Source organism: Ambystoma mexicanum, chromosome 4p (assembly GCF_040938575.1).
Source record: "Ambystoma mexicanum isolate Mex_15411 chromosome 4p, UKY_AmexF1_1, whole genome shotgun sequence".
NCBI lineage: Eukaryota > Metazoa > Chordata > Amphibia > Caudata > Ambystomatidae > Ambystoma > Ambystoma mexicanum.
In genome coordinates, this window is record NC_090927.1 from 1189542072 (window position 1) to 1189563365 (window position 21294).

At 46.9% G+C, this 21294-nt stretch overlaps 1 protein-coding gene across 1 annotated transcript in view; it reads left to right on the forward strand.

The window, feature by feature from the left end:
- The window catches only part of ANAPC1 (anaphase promoting complex subunit 1), a 2053226-nt gene that overhangs the window by 692277 nt on the left and 1339655 nt on the right, over nucleotides 1-21294 (forward strand). The window contains exon 19 of the mRNA XM_069606837.1: nucleotides 7955-8046. Coding sequence (XP_069462938.1) covers nucleotides 7955-8046 — 92 coding nt within the window. The remainder of the gene's footprint in view (nucleotides 1-7954; nucleotides 8047-21294) is intronic.

The window sequence follows — 21294 nt, forward strand, 5'->3', positions numbered from 1 at the left end:
AAAACAGTGGTCTGCAGTCAGAGGTTAATGCACATGCTCTATATCAATTTCAAAAAGTCTAAGCTCTTGCCTTCACCGATCTTGTATTCATGGGAATCATTTGGGACACTTTGAGGGGTGATGATGTTCCCAACTAAGGAAAGATTGAGGGACATTGTCGCAGCAGTCAATCACTTTCTCTCCAGACAAGCCACCTCAGTGTAGTGGTACCAACATTTGATAGGCTTGTAGCATCATTCATTCTCACAGTGCCTCTGACCAGACTCAAGATGAGATCCATATAACTTTATTTTGCAAACTCATGGGATCAGGAGTCAGGGGCTCATTCGGCAGGATTTCAATTCTTCCTTTCTTGAAAGAGGACTTGTTTTGGTGGAAACAGGAGAACGTAATGTGTAAAGCTCCTTTTAGCCAGCCCCTTCACTCATTGATTACATCTGACTCCTTCTTGGATAGCTGGGGTGCCATCCTGGGAATGCAATCTGTACACAAGAGATGGGCTCAGTTGGAGAAGTCTCACTGCATACATTTTCTGGCTCTGAAATCCTTCCTGCCAATGATTCAAAACAGGGCAGTCTTAATCCATAATCAGGGCAGACCGTTCCACTGCCAGGTTTTTTGTCAATAAGCATGGTGTGAACTGGCAGTAGAAATATGGAATTGGACCATGGGCCAGGGTATCGTCTCAGAGCCATTAATCTTCTGCGAGACGACAATACAGAAGTAGATAGATTAAGCAGGTTTGGTCTAATCACTTACGAGTGGGAATTGCACCAAGAAGTTCGGTATAATATTCCTGACCTGGGGGCAGCTAGATGTGGATCTATTTTCCACAGAAAAGAACACCAAATGACCACTCTTTCCCTTGTGGGAAGGACAGGGCAAAGGTTCCCTAGTAGACTCATAATAGCATCTGCTGACTTGTATGCAGACTTCCACAGAGACATGGTTGTCCTATGGATTCTCCCTAGTTTTTTACCAAAGATTGTTTCGGCATTCCTTCTTAACCATATGATATGATATGATATGATAGGATAGTTTATATAGCACCTACACACAATGTGTTTCAAAGCACTTCACGGCAAGGGAGGGAACAAGGGAAAAATACAATAACATTCTTACAGGCCATGAACAACAAGAATGTGAAATGAACTATTGTACTCAGCCTGGTGAAATTTCCGATAGAGCAAGTAAAAAGACACAGATGGGAAGGAATGGGAAACAGACAGGCGACTACTGTACTAGGCCGGACGACATTTCTGGTAGAGCCAGAATTTTACAAGAGGAGAAGGAGAAGGGATGAAAAGGAGGGAGAGGAACAAAGTGAGCGACTATCGTGCTAGGCCTGACGACATTTCAGATAGTACCGGGAGGAGGACAAGTATGGGATGGGGGGGGAGAAAAACGTTGTTGCTATCATACTAGGTCAAGGGACAATTCTGATTGAATAAGTGCATAGAAAAGAAAGGGAGGGAGAAGGGAGAGAACAGAGAATGAACATTGAAAAAGAGCAGAGAAGCAGACGGGAGAGTGAATATAGTTGCAGAGGTCAGTAACACGCATAATGTTGCAGGGAACAGAGAATATAAGCAAGGAATCAAGAAGGGCACTGCATGATTCAGGGCCACCATGAGTGTGAGATCCCGGGGAGGTCCAGCATGAGTTGACAAGGTGAAACGCCAAGTCAATACGTCCATAAAGTCAAATCCAAGCTTTGGCAACAGGTCGGTGATGGTGAGACAATAGTGAATCGAGACAACTCCTCTATTGAAAGAGGTGTCAGCGGGGTTGGGGGTGGTTCGAAAGGAAAAGGGAGAAGGGAAGAGGGAAGAAGAGAGCTGGCAAGCCGGGGGAGGACGACATAATGAGGGGCAAGAAAATGGGTGGGAGGGAGGGCACAAGGAAGGGGATGGGTCACGGAGCACCTGTCCTCACCCCAGCACCAGAGAAGTTGATGTTGCAGTAGCCTAATGGAGGGGATGGCCTCTGGGGACAGAGGGAGTAAACGCATGTTGGGGCATACTTACCTGCTGTCTGAGCAGGGGTTTGGGCCCTGGGTCCTCCTGGGCCGAGCAGGTCCAAACAGGAATTGCCCTTTTCTTCTGCCCTCCCCTTTGGTCGCCCAGGCGAGAGATGCCCTTGAGCTAAGAGTTAAGAGCAGGAAGAGGCATTGCTAAGAAGGTCGGTGGGGCTTAGGCCAAGATCCACTTGGAGCTGCTCACCATTTGCAAAGGAAAAGAGGCTGGAGGGCTCCTTAACTGGGGAAAAAGAGCGGCAACCAGGAAGGCACCAGGTGGCGGGGCTTAGGCCAGGTGCGTGAGATCCACTTGCACCTGCTCCCCATCTGCAAAGGAAAAGCTTGAGGGCTCCTTAAGTGAGGAAAAAGAGCAGCAACCAGGAAGGCACCAGGTGGGTAGGGTTTAGGCCAGGTGAGCGAGATCCACTTGCACCTGCTCCCCATCTGCAATGGTGCTTCCTACCTTCTTTCCATATCCCATGCCAGAGGTGGACAAAGTTCCACTTTCCTAGATGTGTGTAGGGTGCTAAGTCTGCTTTAACAGGACTAAGACCATCAGAAAATCAGAGGTTCTCTTCATCACCTTTGTTGATTTTTCACCAGGTACTCTGACCTCCAATGCCTCAATAGCAAGGTGTATGGTAGTGACTGTTACAGAGGCATACAAGTTGCAGCACAAATCTCTCTCTGCAGGTATGCATGTGTATGCAGTCATTGCTAAAGCCACTTCAGTGGCCTTCCAGTGACGAGCTGCATGGGATGTAATGAGTAAGGCACCACCTGGACATCACCCTCTGCTTTCTGTGATCATTACTGTTTAGACATCAGGGCTAGGTCAGATACCACTTTTGGACAGGCAGTTTTAAAGTACCTGTTCACTATTGAGGCACAATACGTTTTCCTCAACCCCTTATGATGGGTGAGTTGAAATCCCCCATGTAATATTGACCAAAGGGGGACGGGACATGAGTAATGAAACGTTATTCACTGTAGTGACTGAAGTACTCCTAGTCCATAGTCCCCTTGCCTCCATATGTCCCACAATCATTCCGCCAAATTAAAAAGTGCTGTAGCCTACACAGATTTCTCACGTCTGATGCTTCAAAGAGGACTGAGACGAGGTGCTAGAAGGCATGGCTGGTGGGACGTTATGCCTGCTGCCATGCCCACGCATGCTCTAAAATGTAAGGGAAATTGCACACTTTTGTGGGAGAAAATGGTTTGGGTGCTGTCCCCATGCAGGATCGCCCATGCACTATGGAGGAAAGTGGACTATGGACTAGGAGTATGTCGGTCACTAAGGGAAGTAACTTTTATATTTTTTGCCCTCGCCATCCATTATCTTTTCCTCCTTTCCTGGTGTGGTCAAGGAAGGGTTAGAAAAAGAGGAACCACCTGCTTCCAATGCTGACTCTGAGGTGATCAGCAGCAGCCACTACTGAAAATAGTTTGTGGTGCTCAGACAGCCATATCCATTCCAAACCTAAGCTAACCTAACACTATTCTATAAAAAAAAAAAGACTGAATGAAGGATCCTAAAATGTGATTTAGTCAACGGATTACTTCATCCCAGGAAATACTAGTGGCTAGTTTCTGTCCTCCACCTCAGAGTTTGGTTAGCCTGTCAAAATCCAAAACAGATCTCGAAAGAAAAATGTCTCTTAAAGTTCCTGTTGTGCTCAAAATATCATCCAACCATAGGATTTTGTCTCTTCTCCAGGGATATAAAGATCTGTAACCCGCAAGTCCAAGAATTTGTGTTCCTGGGCTCCCACGCTTCACGTCATCAGGTAGACACTTGGCTTCCTTGCTCTTGTTTACTGTCTCTTTACCTTCTAGCCGTTTGCTGTTCCTCTTAGTCCCACGTGGGCCCTGGGTACAACGTTCCTTCATTGCCAAGGTTTTTTGCGTGGGGTTGTTTGCCACCGATTTTTCATCAAACAATATGGGGGCGGAGTTAAGGGGTAGGAGGTGTTGAGATAGGTAGTTAACAAACACTGGGAACGGGTTTGAGGGGAGCCCCCCCCCCCAAATAAAAAAAAATGTTTCTGCTCAAAATCGGCAGCAGAAAAATCTGCTGGCGAAGGTGGGAGGTGGTGGGGCAGTGGGGGCTCCCTGGTGATGGAATGACATAACCGCGCTCTGCCCTGGTTGGTGGTGTTTTTTTCATTTACCCCTCTCGCGGTGTATACTTTACTTGTGGCTAGCCCCTCACCCGCTATTGGATTCCCTTGCCTCTTTGTTTGCTCTCCTTGGTTTGCTGCATCCAGGGGTATGCTTTCGGTTGCCCCATCACGTGCTTTGGACTTCTTTTGCCTCTTTGTTAGCTCTTTCTGTCGCCCCATCCTGGGTTATGTTCTTGATGGGCTATGGGCTTCTCTGACCCTTTTGGTGACGTTGCTCCAAGCAATGTTGTCCTGCTGGGAGCATGGGCATCTATGCTCCAGGATGCCAGTAATGATGGCCGTTCCTGCCTCAGCGCCCCCTCTCTGGTTCGAGGTTCTGCCTCGGTCGAAGCTACAGAATTCTCTGCTCTCTGGATTCCACCCACCCACCTCGCCATATACCTCGTACTCTGCTCCTCCTCTGTGTGGCTCCGCAAGCCTGCCTTCCTCACTCCACGGATGCTCTCCCATTTACTGCTTGTTCGTCGGTCTTTAAGTTCCTCCCTTGAACAGACTAAGAACCTTGATTTGTGCTGGCTTCCACAAGCAGGTGAAGACAAATGCAGGTCAGAAACCGAGCCTTCCACATTAAAGTTGCGCTGGACATATTTACTGTGCTTACTTCCCATGTAACCAAAAAACATGTTGGCCTTATGGGGAAGGGAAGGCGGGGTGTTATTCTGTGGATGTTCCTTGACCTTGGAGGAGGGGTCACCCACCATTGGGATCCCACTTACCCTGTCCTCTGGGAAGAGTTTTGCGTAGCGGGCTAACCTCCATAGTCCCAAATGGTGTGTCTCCCCCTTGGAAAGAAGAGGTGAAGAGGGTTCTCCTCAATCCCCCGCCCTGGATGCTCCACCTTATCCTGAGTGTGATGTAGCACATGCCCTTTACTGATGACACTGGTGACTCAGGTTAAGACTCTACCAACTCCTTAGGTGATGACATATCATATGTCCGTAGTTGCTGTCAAAATACAGTTGCTGCGCCCCTCAGAGAGATCCACCATCTTTGTTTGGTGGGACTGTGAAGCGGAACTAGCTTGAGGAAACTTTTTGCTCTTTCCTTTGCTTGTCACCTTTGGACTGAAGGACCCTCTGGCCTAGACCCAGTAGTGGCAGTAGAGACCTTTCAGTGGACTACAGTAGGAGGTGCGGAGTCCACATAGGTCCTGGTGTAAAGACTCAAGATACTGAGGCTCCACCTTGGGTTGAGAAAGGTATTGCGGGGTAAGAGTACTGTAGCCATTACAATGAGTAACATTTTCTTTAAAGAGGTTTTAACACAGTCCTTTGGTGAGGGCTGTAAAGAGACCTATCCTGAGTGGAAGGACAGGGTGTCCACCAAGTTAGTAGCAAAGCTCTTGATGGGTAACATATCACAACAGTCAGGTGTCACTCTTAGGAGGGAAATGTGCTGGTGCTAAAGTTAAATTGGTCCCATACTCCAAAATGCACTGTTCATTGTGTGTGTGTGTGTGTGTGTGTGTGTGTGTGTGTGTGTGTGTGTGTGTGTGTGTGTGTGTGTGTGTGTGTGTGTGTGTGTGTGTGTGTGTGTGTGTGTGTGTGTGTGTGTGTGTGTGTGTGTGTGTGTGTGTGTGTGTGTGTGTGTGTAGTATTAATTAAATAATGCTGTGCCAAATAAGTACTTTCAAATATAAATATGCCAAGAAAGTAAGACTAGATCTGCAACACAGTAAAGTAAAAATACCTATTGTATTTCATTCCATGAGACACAGTATTGTATTACTCCTATAAGAGTGCTAGAACAGAGGGAGGAAAATAAGTGTTGGGGATTATAGGAAGGAAGCAAGCCATGAAAATCAGTTGCAGTACAGTCCTAGGCCTGAATAGGTCCCAGTGCACCTGTAGAAACAATGTTATCACTGGTGGTTAGTGTTAACATCATTACTTCCTATGTTGTAGAGTGTGCTACAGTCATTATAGTTAATCCTATAATTTATCACAGGATTCTTTTAAAATGTCAGTCCGCATTCTAAAAATTCCAGGGCCTTAACAGGGACCAAAGAACATTCTCAGTTTGGGTATGTAACTTAGTCACTTTGAAGAAGTTTTAAGACGTTTTAAAAGGTTCCAAAAGTTGGCTCACAGGAATCAATGGAGCAAATCCCATAGGTCTGCTGGAGTTGCAGAGAAGTGTTGGGTACGTTCTACTTTGGCCTCAGCGGTGAAGAAGTGCAAAAAGCCAGGAAGAAAGCCTAAGTGATCCCAAAAAGAGCTGAGAACCAACATGCCAGGAAGAGCTGGTTACAGAGTGAGCACAAGGCCCATTTGAGACAATGTAGAGCAGCAGTTGGCAGTAGAAGGGGACTTTGAAACCCTACTACTCCACAACTCAGGGAAGTGATGAGAAAAGAACAATCTACAGAATCAGGACATGGGCACAGGTTCTCATTACATTGATTGCTCTGAACTTGGGCAGGTGAACAAGTGAGCTTGGATGCTGGGTCTAGGACCGGCTAGTGTGGGTTGGGGGCTCAGAATGAAGTAACTTGAACCCACAATCCAGGAAGGATTCAGACGAAGAAGGCACAAGAAAGGAAACCTGGAGAGATTGCCCACAAAACAGAAGACAAGGCAGCAATGACGACGGAAACAGGAGCACCGAAGAACCTAGAAAAGGTCCTAAGGCAAGCCAGAGGAAGTTGTAGCCAGCAAGGAAATAGATTCAATGTTTGGAAGCAACCCAAGATGTCCTATGATGTAACTGAGGCAGAACAGCAACAAGCCACTTTGGTTTGTAGAGCAGGAAGGGACCCCAACCTCCCCCCACCTTTAGGCTCTTGGGCCTGAAGGATGTTACCAGGATTCCAGCAAGGACTGCCTGTCCCACCAGCTTGGAGGATGGCAAGAAGCAAATAAAGGGCCCTGCATTGGATTCTACCAGCAAGAATAGAGCAGTACACAAGTAGAAGGGCTCCAGCCAGGATGGAAGAACAAGGATCTTTAGCAGCAGCCACCCTTCAAGGAATTACCATGTAAGAATCGGGAATGGATCTGAGGAATGAATGTGGTGTCCCACTTAGCACATTGACAGAGAGGCTTTCCTAGGCCAACTCATCAGTCACATGCCTGACAGGCACTCAAATGGTTTGGCCCCAGCTAATACGGCTGGACCTCCAAAAAACAGTTACACATGAATGCCCACACTAGATGTAGACTGAAGTTTGGAGGACCTTAAACCAATCTACACCAGTTGAAACCATAACCGAGTAGGGTGCCAGTGTGAGCCTACATCAGCAAAATTGGCATTTTGGTGGTGCCTCGTGGGTCCACACTGACAATGGGATGGCCAAAAGCAAACTGTCCAAGAGCCATGGCTTAAAGTTATTTTTCCCCAATGGTTACAATCTAGGTGCATTGAGATACTAATGCATTAAAGCTAGCTGCAACCATGATATTGCCAGCACTTAATACCAGCTCCCATCAGCCTACTCCACAACACACATCCACTATGATGCAGTAGCCCTAGTGCCCTGGTAGCCATATGGGCTATTAGGGCAGCACACCAGAAAAAGGATAGAAGTGACAAGTGCACTTAAGTAGAGGTCTCCATAGTAAAAAACTAATTTAAAAAATAAACTGGAAGCATGAAAAAAAGGTTGAGGGCACCCACGGTTAAGGAGACAGAGCCCCAATGTTTTAGTAACAGTGACAACAGTTGTTCAGTTTTTGCATGATCATTTCTCTTTCTCTTTGTACTGATCAAATATACTATCTAACCCGCTTGACATATTTTCTTTTCTTTTCAGGGACTTGAAATTAGAACTGTATCTAGATTTTTACTACCGAGATTACCCAATGCTTGTGAAACTTTCTGGAGAAAGCTGTGCACATGAGCCAGGTATGTTGCTCTATTTCTGTGAAGGAAAATGAATGTACTAGATGTGTGGGGCCAAACAGTGTAAGGTCCGGATGAGAGTTCTTGCCCCCCCCCACCCTCCCCACCCAACCCTTCTGGATCCCTAACAGTATGGTATGTGAGTCTTTAGTGCAGGAATGATGGTAGAACAGTGATTTTAGGTGGCATATTTCAATCAGGCTAGTAGTGTTGAGGGACCCCAGATTTGAAGGAACTCAAACCCATAACCCAGTAAAGACACAGACACCCAACCGAGCATTAAACAGGACTCCTGGAGGGATGGCGCACAAGGTAGAAGACCTAGCATCCACAAAGAGGGTGACAGAACCACAGAGGGAACCAATCAAGATTCCAGGACAGCACATGGAAGTAGGAAGGGGCAGCCAGCCAGCAGGAATCAGTCTCATGGCTGGGCTCAAGATGAGCCAGCCCAAAACGGCAACATCAAGCCAACTATCAAGCTGGTACAACTCCTAAGCCTCATGGGCCACACGGATTTCCCATGAAAGTAGAAAAGCAAAAGTAAGGAAAGATTTCCTTCAAAGCAATAGCAAATACAGGCCCCTGGGATGACCTGAAGATAAGGAAGAGCCTGGAATTAGATTACACCAGCAGAGGAAGAATCGGGTGTAAGGAAAAAGAAGCTAGGGTCCTTCGCAGCAACCCCTCTTCAGCAGCAGCAGCCTTCCAGGAGTTCAGGTAGAAAATCTACAAGCGGTGCACATAGTCTTCCACTGATAATACATTTACCCAGGGCTGACCTTAGCTAGCCCTCCAATTATATCCTGTGACTACACACAAAGGTTTTGGGGAGCCACCATTCTGAGCGCCCCTTAAAAGACACCAAACGTACTGGCCCACCGACCCAGGATGTAGATTGGGAGGTCTAGAGGGCTTGAAACCAGTCTACACCAGTTTAAACCAAACTGAGTGCCTTTGTGGGCTCAGGGTGAGCCTATGTCAGTAGAACTGCCATTTCTGGCCATGCCCTCTGGTGCACATAGACAGTGATGGCTCAAAACAAAATGCCCAGTAGCCAGGCTTAAACAAATACATTAGTACTGCAATAGCTACAAGATGGATGCATTAGGCTTCTAATGCTGCAAGACTGGCTACCATGATGTAGTCACAACCATATCACAGCTCCCATTACTGTACTCCACACTTTCAGAGTGACAAACTGGTACCAAAATGGGATGTTAAAAAAACACCTCTGCCCTAGGAGCCATAAAGGCTTCTCAGGGCAGCACGCCAGAAAAGGGGTTGCATTGGCAGAAGTCCCCCTAGCCTCAAAATAATCTAAGAACACAAGCAAGTTCACTTTAATGATGGGAGCTTCCTTTGAATTCATACATTATTGTCCCATTAGGCTTCTAACTTGTAAAACTATCTCTAGTGGCTATACTATCTCTAGTGGCTATACTATCGGCAAGAGGGGTGAGCGATTTGAAGGCCCTTTCTTGCAAGCCTCTTTATATTGCCTTTTTCAATGGGAAAGCCAGTCTGAGTAAGTCAATCCTTTTCACCCAAGGTTGGTTGAAAATGTAATTAATCCCAAAACATGCAACTTTTAGTGTTCTACCCCCCAAACCCTTCAAAGTAAGAAGATCTATTCAGACGCAACCAAAAGAAGCTTTGAGCTTTTTTATATGGCTAGGACTAGACAGATCATGCAAGTGGACTAAAATGTTAGTCTACATAGGGTTCAAACTTGGTAATGCAGCCACTAAACAGACTTTGTCGCATAGGATAGTGCTTTGCATTGTGGACTACTTTCTGGGATGGTGCTAGAAAGGAAGGAGGTACCTTTATCGCCCATTCGGCCACAAGTCTAGCTGCTAATTCTGCTCTTCAGCAGGGAGTGTCCCAGTCTAGGAAATTTACCAGGCTGTGACTTGGTCGGCTTTACATACCTTTGCCAAACACCTTTGTTTGGTCTCCCTTTCTGATTAGGACACCTGATTTGGCAGAGCTGTTCCAAAAGGTTCCCTATGTGTAACCAGCTTCTCTCTGGTCTCACTCATCCCACCTCCTTGTAATTAATTATTGCTATGGAGGTTTTATCTAAGAGGAGCAGTCTGTCCTCACACAGTCCCTTAGAACTAATTTCTACCCCTGGTAATGGTGCGGTGTGTTTCATATTCTCTTGTGGCTTCAGTCACGTTTCTCTATGCAGCTGCCTCGAGACAACAGGGACGGGTAGTTCTCAAGGGGGAAGAGAACACACCTTTCTAGACAAGAGGCTGAAAGGCTTTGCAGTAAAGACAATATCATCAATGCTTTTTTTTCCCACAGCACTCACTCGGGTGAGTCTGGAACTGCCCCCCAACTCTCACCCCACCTCTGGGTATAGAATAGGCTAAAACAACTGCCCTGGTAAACCACCTACTCCAGGCTGGGAGGGGCACTGGCTCCCTTTTGACAACAGGGTTGAGACCCTGACACACCAAGCTGGCCTGCCAATGTTACACGTTTTTTCACAGCCACTACTGACAAGGGTTCTGTGAAGCCAATCGTAGTGGCTATGCAAAGGCATATGACAAAAGTCTAAAACTCCCACTTGGTGAGAAGGTTTAGTAGAAAGGCTTAAACGAAGGAGAATAGGAGTTTTTTGCAAAGTACTATTAACACACCCATGCGTTAAGCCAAAGGACCAAAAGGTTAGTAAAACATGTACACATATGCAATCACAAACATTTGATCCACAGTACACTTTAGAATTAACACAGTTTAAATAGTCACTTTGTTAAAGTGACCCAAAGTGGTATGGGTGGGGTGGTGTTAGAACAAATTGTCATAAGCATTATAATAGTGTAAGGCAACAAACTAGCATTATCTCTTCACTCCATTGAACATCTGTCTTTTTGTCGCTTTTTTAAAACTCTTTTGTTCTAAACTGGCTATTCTCTTTGTCTAGTTTAAGCACAAGGACGCCCCTGTTGGTGATTGTAGCACTATATATAAGTATCTATAACAAGGCAACAGCAATACTTAGTAACTAATCTTAGTGACTCAAGCGCTATCCCACAAACCAATATAACAACACGTTTCCTCTACTTTGCCAGGTTTTGGCTCTTAGGAGGGGTTTACACAGGTTTTCAGTTCCTACTTAGAAATTAAAGGGGTTCAATGTGGTTAGTAATACTGAAGTCAGTGCTTTTTTTCCATAGGGTACCAAAGTTAGGTTTCCCACATATACAAGAGGAAGCTTCCAGTCCTGGTAGTCCATTGGGTACCCATTAAGGATTCCTGTGTTCTGGTTCCACCACCAAAAGCAAGCCAATGGTAGCTGCCGGGAAATATTTAAAATCCATTGAAATTAATTTGGACCATGGGGGAAACAAAACAGGTAAGCATCCCAGTCCTTTGAACTCCAATCTAGACAAACAACACCCACAAGTAAGTCTGGGAGTTTGGGACAACTGCTTTCATGGTAGGTTCCAGCATTGGAAGGCCAGTGGTCTCACGTGCAGAGTGATAACTGGGTTGGGCAGTTCCAGTTGGCATCAGCAACCTGACGGAATGGATCACCACCAAGCTGGACTTGGCTGCAGCTAAAGGACCTCTGCAACAACTCCCTTGATGTTTGAGTACCTCCAGATGTCTCAAATGTAAGGAGTTCTGGGTGTGAGCCCATACAGGGTTTGCTGTTGCACAAGGATGAAGGAATCGGGATTGCAGCTCCACCACGCCTAGTCTTCTTCATGGGGAGGAGCAGGATAGCAATGTCTGGGGGTTACAATGAGGATGCTCTGCGAGTTTCACAGCAGTAGAATGGTATACAGTCTTTAGAACGAAAAGTTTATGAAGAATGACTGTGTAATGAAAATTATAAAACAAATGTATGTGGGGGTAGGATAAAGGGTTAAATCTTGTGGGGAAACGGTTGGGTTGTTTTTAGCTTAGGTGAAACAGGGGTTTCGGGGGGAATCCCCTTCAAAATATATTTTTCTGTTATATATTTTTCATTATATAGTCTTTCGTTATTGATTCATTATAAAGACATGAAACCCAGTAGAATGCACAAGGTTCAGGTAATAGGAGGATTCCCCATTTCTGGAGGTGGATGCCAGCTACTGGGCTAAGATTCCTCAGAGCTCCAGGATCGCTACCTCAGTAATGCAGGACTCTGAACTTGTTGGGCCCACCAGTCTAAGGGAGTGGTGGCACTATGGAAGATTTCTCTTGAGTGACACAGCTTTGCTATGCAGTGGATGGCTTGGCAAATGGTGGTCCTAGCAGCAGTCTGTCGACCTTGTCCAGGCTCTCAGGCTTACGATCTTTGGCTGCAGTGGTTGATTGAAGAATGGCTCCAGAATCTCTAAAAATTCACTACAATTTGCTGGTCTCTGGATCTGCCACATTCAACCTCTGGTCAGTTGTCGAATCATGGGCAACCCACTCTGGTACAGCCTGACACAATGATGTATGATGTCTGTTGGGGCTGTCTGCAGCTCCATGCCTAGTCTAAACCTGAAAGGAAGGCAAAGATCTCAAGATTTTTATAAATCTGAGAGGTACCGAGAGGCAAACAAATAAATGCCAAGGAAATCCCTCTGGTATGGACAGAACTCTACAGTGCATACAATGCAAATCAAATTCATTAAACAATATTGATGAGAATGTATTTTAACAAAAGCACAATAACACTTTACGCAAGCAAAATAATTCAATCCTAGATAAAACTTAAACCACAAACAAAGCAAAATCCTTTGAAGACCAATCGGAAAACAATCATGACATGAAGAGAAAACACTTCTTTGTGCATCAATGGAACAATTCCCATTGACACTGAGCATTTATGTTAAAGAAATCGACCCTGGGACGCCAGGTGGCACTTCATCAAGAAGGCAGCACCATCTTGAGCTCTGTGTTATGTGGAGGTGCCGGGCTAGCCCATTGGTATTCTTAATGGAGTGTACTGCCCCTGTATCCTAGGCTCTGAACTGGAGTGTGGACGGCATTGCTGGTGAAGTTTGACTGTTTGCCACCTGTGTGCGAGGTTGGGCACCCTGGCAGTTTAGAGCTCCAGACCTGTGAATCAGCTGCGATGAGAGATGACAACGGAGCGGGAGGCTGCTGCGGCCGCTGGATCCAGCAGCGTCGCTTGCAGTGAGACGACGTGGAGTGCCTCGGTGTGGTGTGCAGGGCCTGTGTGTGCGAGGTGAAGGCTCAGGGCTCAGAACGTGGAGAGCTGCGAGAAGGAGCGAGTGCGGCTCCGAGTACATCTTCTTCTGTGGGCTGGAGCGTGGAGGCGAGGGCCACCAAGCATGGTCCCTGGAGACACCATTAGTGGAGTGGTGGCAGCCCAGCAGGTGGGTAGCGCTGTGTGCCCAATATAGCCTGGAGCTGCCAGAGTGCAGAGCACGAGCGGTCCACAGTGTTCTGGAAATACAGCAGATTCATTACGGGCAGTGAGTTTTAGTGGGCTGGGGTACGGCTGCGGTGAGGGCAGCAGTTGGATGTTCTAGCCTGAAGTTGAGTGGCTCCAGGGGGTGAAGACCTACTGACTGTGATTTGGTGATGAAGCAGCGGAGTTGATCTGGAGACAGTAGGAGCTGGTGTACAGACTTGCAGTGGCTTGTTATGCATGCCTCCTTTAGAGCAGCTTGAGTAGACCGCTGTGGACTTGGCGTGGCTGGACTGATTGGATGGTTGTGTAATGCTAATGGTGAGCAGGGACAAAATACAATCAAAGCACTCTTTTACAAATATGGCGGCCCGTAGTAAAACCAAACACAGGGCCTCGATTGCCCCTGCCCTCCAAGATGACAAAAGTGATGAATTGGCATGTTTGGTGGAGTTGCGTCCGAGCAGTGCTGCTCTGCAGGCTCATGTTGACATGACGGTCCTCCTAGAACAGATAGTCTGGCTTTGAATCGGTGACTGGGAGGTTGGTCAACCTGGTCTTCAACGTGGATCAGATGCAGACGATAATTGAGAAGGAGAGTGGAAGGATCTCAGAGGCTGGACATAGGTTTGGCACACTGGAGGACACAAGCTCAGAGATGTCGGGCCATTCGGTCCTTGCAGCAAGAGGTGGCCAAGGTGAAGGCCAAAAACAAAGATCTAGAAGCCTGATCCCATCACAATGTCTGAATATTGGGGATTCCGGAATCCGTCAAGCCAAAAACATGGAGGAGCTTGTCGCAACCTGGGATTGTCCAGCTTCTGAATTACAGGGACAGTGATGTCATTTTAATGAAAGCAAGATAGTTGGTGGACCTGCATTACCAGGCATCCAGGATTTCGATTTACCCCAATTTTACACCATCTGTGTAGAGGGCATGCATACATTGTGTTGTAGTAAAGTGCCAGTTATGTGAGTGAGCATTACAATACACTATGCTGTATCCCTCCAAGCTGTGGGTGTTTCAGGAGAAAAAAACATTTCATGGATCCGGTGGAGGTGCGGTCTGTTTTGTCGTCTCTTCCCAAATGATGAACTATGTTTTTGCTGTGGTATGGGTTTTGTGGGAAACTTTAACCCGTTGTTCTCCTTGAATTCGAATGCTATTCCCGCGCAGAATCATTGGTACGGGGGTAGGAAGTTAAATAGTGTAAGAATGTGATAAATTGTTTAAATTCTTGTGTTGAAGTTGATCAGAAGTGGGCTGGCCGCCCTCCTCCTTTGCACAGTTTGGGTGGGTGGAGTGCAGGTCCTGGCGTCCTTCGGATATTTCTCACTTGTTGGTTTGGGGCAGGTGTGGGTTGTTGGATGGGGATTTCACTGCGCGTTTGGGGATGGTATTTGGGTGTGGGGTATAATTGTTCAAATTGCTTCATATTGGGTGAGATGTGATAAGTGTTTCAGTAGTATGGATCATGTTTATCTTTCTGATCTTGACATGGCAGGGTACAGGAAAGTAGTAAAGGAGATAACTGCTTGCGCTATTATTATTTTCTTTAACTTTTAAATACGGCATGCACAAAACAACCAGGAAAAACGGTGCCTACATGTCATCACAATCAATGCAACACAAGTCATACTATCATACTGTGGCACTGCCCCCTCCGCAGGCTCCCACACTTTAAATACATTGTATGATCAGTTTTTAGCCAGGAATGCTCTGAATTCGCACCATGCTTCTCTAGGGCACTATGTTGTTGGCTCTGTTAAAACATAAGTGTCTTCACATTAATTAACCCGCACCACTTCTCTTAACCTTTCACGTGCTGCTTCAACAATTGGCTGGCATGTACGGGGTCTGACTAACCCTGCTTAGATGTGGAGAGTGGTTACATATTGTGGACAACATTGAGCAAATGTACTTATGCTCCTGGAAACGCACCTTGTTGGTGCACCAAATGAAGCATTGCTGAGATCTTGCGGGACTGTACGGGCCTATACATCTTATTCTGATTTTCTAGAGGGCTGTGCATTCTCATTCATAGATCCCTTGGATTCAGGATGTTGAAGCGGGAGAGTGACGCAGAAGTGCTTTGTTATTGTCTATGGGGTATTGGGGCACAGACTTCTGACATTCATTAATGTTTATGGTCTGAATGTGGATGATCCAGAGTTCTACTGGACGGTCATTAATAAGTATCACCATTACTCCAATACTCAGTTGATACTGGCTGGAGACCGGAACATAGTTCTATTTATTTTTATTTATTGGGCATTTGTATGGCACCTACACACAGGTGTTTCCAGGCGCCACAAGACAAGATGGGGCCTGGGGGGCACATCGGAATCAAAAAGTAAAACAACAAAAACTGTTATATTGGCCGTGTGACAGTCCTACCGTGCAAGTGTATGAAAAGGTGGTAAGTGCAAGGGGAATGGGGTGAGGGAGAAGTGCAGGAGTGGAGTGCCCTCAAGGGTGGGGTGCCTGGCAAGTGCTGGGCGGGCCAAAGTGGCAAGTGCCTGGCGAGAGGTGGGAAGGGGGAGGAATAGTGCGATGGACAGGGAGGACCAGTTGGGCTAGTCCGGGAAAGGGGGCCCGAGGGGAAAGTGCTGAGAAGGGATGCTGGAGGGACTGGTAGGGGGTGGTCAGGCCCCTGTATGAATCTGGAGCAATCCTTCCCCAGTTGCAGATGGAGTTAGCACGGAACGGGATGAGGGATGGAAGAGGAGAAAAGGAAACTTAAGAAGATCCGGCTCAAGTCTTAGGGGGAGGGAGGCAGTTCCAGAGGGAGGAGCCATCCGAGGAAAGGGATCTTCCTCCCACTCTGCTCGGAGAATCGTTTGATCTGTAGAGAGCTGCAGCCAGAAGACCGAAGAACTCTGACCGTGAGGTATTTAGGCAGGGAAAGCTGGATGTAAAGAGGTCCCAGGCCCCAGACGGCCTTGTGGATGATGCAAAGGGTCTTGAATCCAATCCTTGCGGTCACCGGGAGCCAGTGGAGAGATTTTAGGGCTGGAGAGATGCAGTCCCTGAGCTTGAGGCCAAGGAGAAGTCTTGTAGTCCTATTCTGGATTAATTGAAGGGGGCAAAAGGAGGAAAGAGACAGGTTGAGGAAGAGGCTGTTGCAGTAGTCGAGCCTAGCAAGACCAGGGCTCTGGAGATTTGAGCTTCTGAGGGAAGGTGAGGAAAGGTAGAATACCCATGAGGAAATTACCAGGAAATATGTACATATTAATCATGAGCCAGTTATCAATTCAAGAGCTTTTCTGGAACCCAAGAGTTGGTGTCTCTTGCCCTTATTGCAAATTACACCCCCAAGGGCGCTGTCAACACAGCCCTTTTGGACTGTTTCTGCCAGGATGGCTTCTCCTCTCAGGACAGTCCTTCTCCAGTCTGCTTGCCTGCCAGCCTTCAGACTGAATCTGCTGGCCACCTTTATACTTGCTTTGGGGTATGGAAATCCCGTAAAGCTGGATTCTTGATGGGCTGTGACAGTTGGCTGTTGGTTCCCCAATGCAATCCTATGTGGCAGAGACTCTAATGCCTTGCCTTGTCACGTCCCTCCCGCCAATAATTGCTGGGCAATTTTTAGGTTTGTTGTATAATTCTCCCTCACTGATGTCACACCAGTTGACTCAGCTCTGTCTGCACTTTTAGAGACGCCATCAAGGAATGTACTCAATGAATGTCCTTACATCCCTGAAGAGATGGCCACAAGGGATTTTGGATGGTAAATCTTATCATCCCATTGAATTTTCTTGTACGGAAGCCCAAAGCTTCCATAAGGCTAGGTCACACTGTTCCTCTTTGTAAACTACCATAAGAATTCCCTTTTAATAAGAATCCATTCTTCAAGAACTAGGCTGCACATTGCACGTTTTATCATTGCAGTGCAGAATGGGCAGTTGGAAATAAAGAACATTACACTTGGGGCCTAAGCTTTTTCATAGTGTGTGATGTAGCCTTCCAGTATATAGTGTTTTCAGGGTTTACCTGTCTATGTAGTGCACTATGTTGCTTTCATATCCAGGCAGTTGGTATGTATAAATCATATTAAAATGACTTGTCTCCGATCGACTCGGGATCCTCCTTGGGTCAATTTCAGACACATGCACTATGGTCCCCTACAGAGGGTCTATGGCACAAAAATGTGCTAGAGCTTTTAGCAATCTTTAGAGCGCTCAAATAATTTCTTCTGATAATTTTGGAATTTAAAAGTCCTCATAAGAATCGACAATATGACAGCCCTGTTGTATATCGACAAACATGGAGGAACAAGATCACGGCACCTCTGCCGCTTAGCGATTGAAGTCTGGGAATGGGCTGTGCACATCAGATAGCTCTCCATGCTGTTCATTTACCCGGAGATCTGAACATGAAGGCAGACACACTAAATCTTTCTAACGGAAACCACGAGTGGGAGATTAAGGATTCAGTACATCAGATGATATAACTGAAAAAGGGGTCCCATCGTGTAGACCTGTTTGTGACATTGTGTTAGGGAGAATTCTCTGTAAAGGCTAATTTCCCAAACCTAGTGAGTCCCCCAGCAGCTTTTCTGGATTTTTGGGGTTTATTTTTTTCTCCTGCTAAGAGTGACTCTTTTTACTCCCACTCTTAGACATGATTTGAGGTGTTCCTTTGTCTTTCCATGTGTTTTATGGGCTATGGGGTCTTTTACTCCATAGGGTTTCATGTGTTTTGTTGATGTGGGTTACACAGCACCCTCCGTGCCGTAATCCCGGGGGTATCGTAGCGACCCCCAAACATAGACTCCATACCCTGGGACTGACTACTGTCTCCCAGGGCATGTAAAGTCACCATTGGCTTTACTAGTCCCAAATTATGAACAGAAACCAGTACAAACCATCATATTGTGGACGTACGGGTCGGGGCAATTCGATTGCCCCGGGGTCTGTTGTTCGAGGGGGCACGTCTCCATCCCCCCTGATCGAGTTTTGGCTGGTGGCAGTGGATACTACTTTTTATATTAGACTGTGAATATATCTCTATGGGATTTTCCCATTGTTCGAGGCTACCAACTTTAATTATTTAATTCCTATAGCCTCGAACATACCGCTGGTTTATTTATTTAATATTAATTCACCGGTTGGTATTTTTTGCCAGAACTCGATTCTAAAATGGCGTTTGTGTTCTCTTCTGTGACTCCAACCCAAGTCGAGCCCCTTGTTCCACTTTTTGGCAGCCTTCTCCACAGAACCCTCCAAAGGTGGTGCCACTCTGTCTGGGTACCACAGGGGGTGCGGGAGGGGGTTTAGGCACCCTGGACTGAGTTGCCTTGGCAACTCAAGTCGCACTCTTGTGTGATTGGCCCAAGTAGTGAGCCGGCCGGCTCACCACTTAACATGTTTGATTGACAGCTAGGCTGAATGAATGGGGGTTTGCTGCATAAAAGCAGGGCTTTGGGGACTGGAACTCCAGAAGTCGCCACAGGACCTAAGAATCCGAGGAGGGAGAAGCTGAGCCGACCTGCAGCGACGACACCACTGGTGGAGCCCTGATGAACTGTCTCACCACTTTTCCCGACGACAGAGATCATCTCCAGTCCAGAGAGTCTTCTTCCTTTGACTAGTGGGGATAACCAGTTTTGTCTTCTTTTCACCTTCCTGGAGCATCTCGTGGCCGCCTTGCCCGTGCCAAGCACCCGGCAACCGGAATACCACGGTTTACCACTACCGCGAATAGAAGGGTAGTACCTTTTAACCGAATAACTCCACGGCTGGTTTCTTCCCTGGCAGTGCAACGACCTTCATCTTTCCTCCACGGCGAGACCTCCTCTTCCTCTGGACGAAACACCGACTAGCACCCGCTGCCAGGAACAACTGCCCCCGCTGGAGCTTCCTTCCCACTTAAGGTACTGTGTCCCGCCTGGCTTCCCTTGCGACAGATTGTTCGTGGTGACAGTAAAGCCTCGACTTTCTAACCTGGGCTGGCCTGGGACAACCTAGCTAACTTTTCCTGACTTTAAATTCATTGTTTGTGTGCAAACTATCTACAAGACTCTTTGGGCATAACCCCACTGTGTGAACGTGGACCCCTTCTGCTTGCTCTCTCCAAGAGTGGGCCTTGCAGTTGACTTCCTTGCTCTCCAGTAGAACTCTGCCTATCCTGCCTTACTGTGGTTCTTTTAAAAAGTATTGAAATTTGTGTGCTTCCATAACTCTGCCTAACTCTTCTTGAGGGAAGTCTGACTGCTCAGCCACAGTGAATCTGTGTGGTACAGACTGCTACCAAGTGGGTTTACTGCCAAACACCTGTGGTCTTAAATCTTTTGCAGTGGTCCCTAAGGGAACTGCATAGGTTTCTGCCTAACACATTGCATAACTGAAAATGTTAGCGGTTTGCTTTTCTACTGGGTCAGGAACCGGACTCCCCAGAAGACGCATTACTGATAGCATTGGATGCTGAAATATGCTATGCATTTCCCCCATTGCCATGAATGCCGAAAATACTCTTCAGAACAATTCTGAAACAAACAAATTCAGAACAAAGCACTGCAGTCTGATCTTAATAGCACCAGATTGGCCAACCAGGATGTAGTATTCAGACGTTTTACAGCGGTGTGCAGCAGTGTCCTCTTACTTCTAGTGACTCAGGACCTTCTGTCTCAGCAGGGTGGTCTGGTGCTGCACCCCTCCCCGATATCATTGAACTTAGCACACTGGTACCTGAGGAGCTAGTCTTTGCCGATTTAGGCGTTTCAGGTCAGAAATATACAGGCAGCCAGGAATCCATCCACTATTTCCCAATATAAGAGTACTGTGGCAGTTTCTGCTTCTCGGTGCTGGAGCATTCATTGAATCCTCTTCATCCCATGTTAGATGACATTTTATATTTTTCTGGTCTTATCGAGCTTCAACTGGCATTAAAATTCAGTCTTGTCGTACATGCTAATCCACGGTTGGGGCTTCTGTCTGTTCCCCAGACCTTACCGTTTCTACTTCTAATCTGGTTATCAGAAGGCATTTTGAGGGCCTCCTTAAGCCTCACTCACTGGTATCAAGACCTCACCCTGTTTGAGATCTCATCATAGTCCTGGTTGCAGTATCGTATACGCCGTTCAAACCCAGGTCGATGGCAAACATAATGCTGGTTTCTTGGAAACAGCTTTCTTATTCTCCAGCATGGGGTCTGGCATGGATTCACATGCTCATGAATATTCCCCGTCGTCAGGCTGGGAATCCTCGGTAAAGAAAAAATCAGTTTCAGTTTCGTTTCTGGACTGTCTTTCTACTAGTAACCGATCACTGGTCTCTGGGTCATAGTGCTCCCAGCCAATGACTGCCCTCTACCTAAGCCCCTCCTCTGGCAGCCATCTTCAGATTTTTACCGCACGTTCAAGTGTTCGGAGTCCTCGTGCTTTAGCTCTCGAGCTTTTACTGCGGTTTGCATTTTTTTTGTTGAAGAGTTTACTCTTACATTTTCGGTCAGTTGAGCCTCAGGCTCCACCGATTCTACTTCCGATCAACGGGGACCTGTTTTCTGAACTTTCTATGCCCCTAAAGGGCATCTTTTCGTCAAGTTTCCACTTCTCAGAGGATTGCAGAAGATCTTTGAGGCCTACCCGCGTGGTCATGGCCCAGGACAAAGGAAGCTTGACGCCTGTTGGACCCAAGCTGTTCAGGAGCTGCCCTGGATGCAGGCTACAGAAAGTCTTTAAGGAGGATGAGCACTCTCGGGTGCCTCTACTGCCTTCACAACGACAAATCGCACGTGGAGAAGGACTGTGCGTTTTTGTAAGAACATGTCTGAATGGACAATGAGGGATCGTCGTACTCGACTCGCCAACTGGCTGGAGGGGAAGAGCCCAGCAGCAGGTGAGAAGAGGAACAAGTCAGAGCGGTCTTCTAAGACCTTT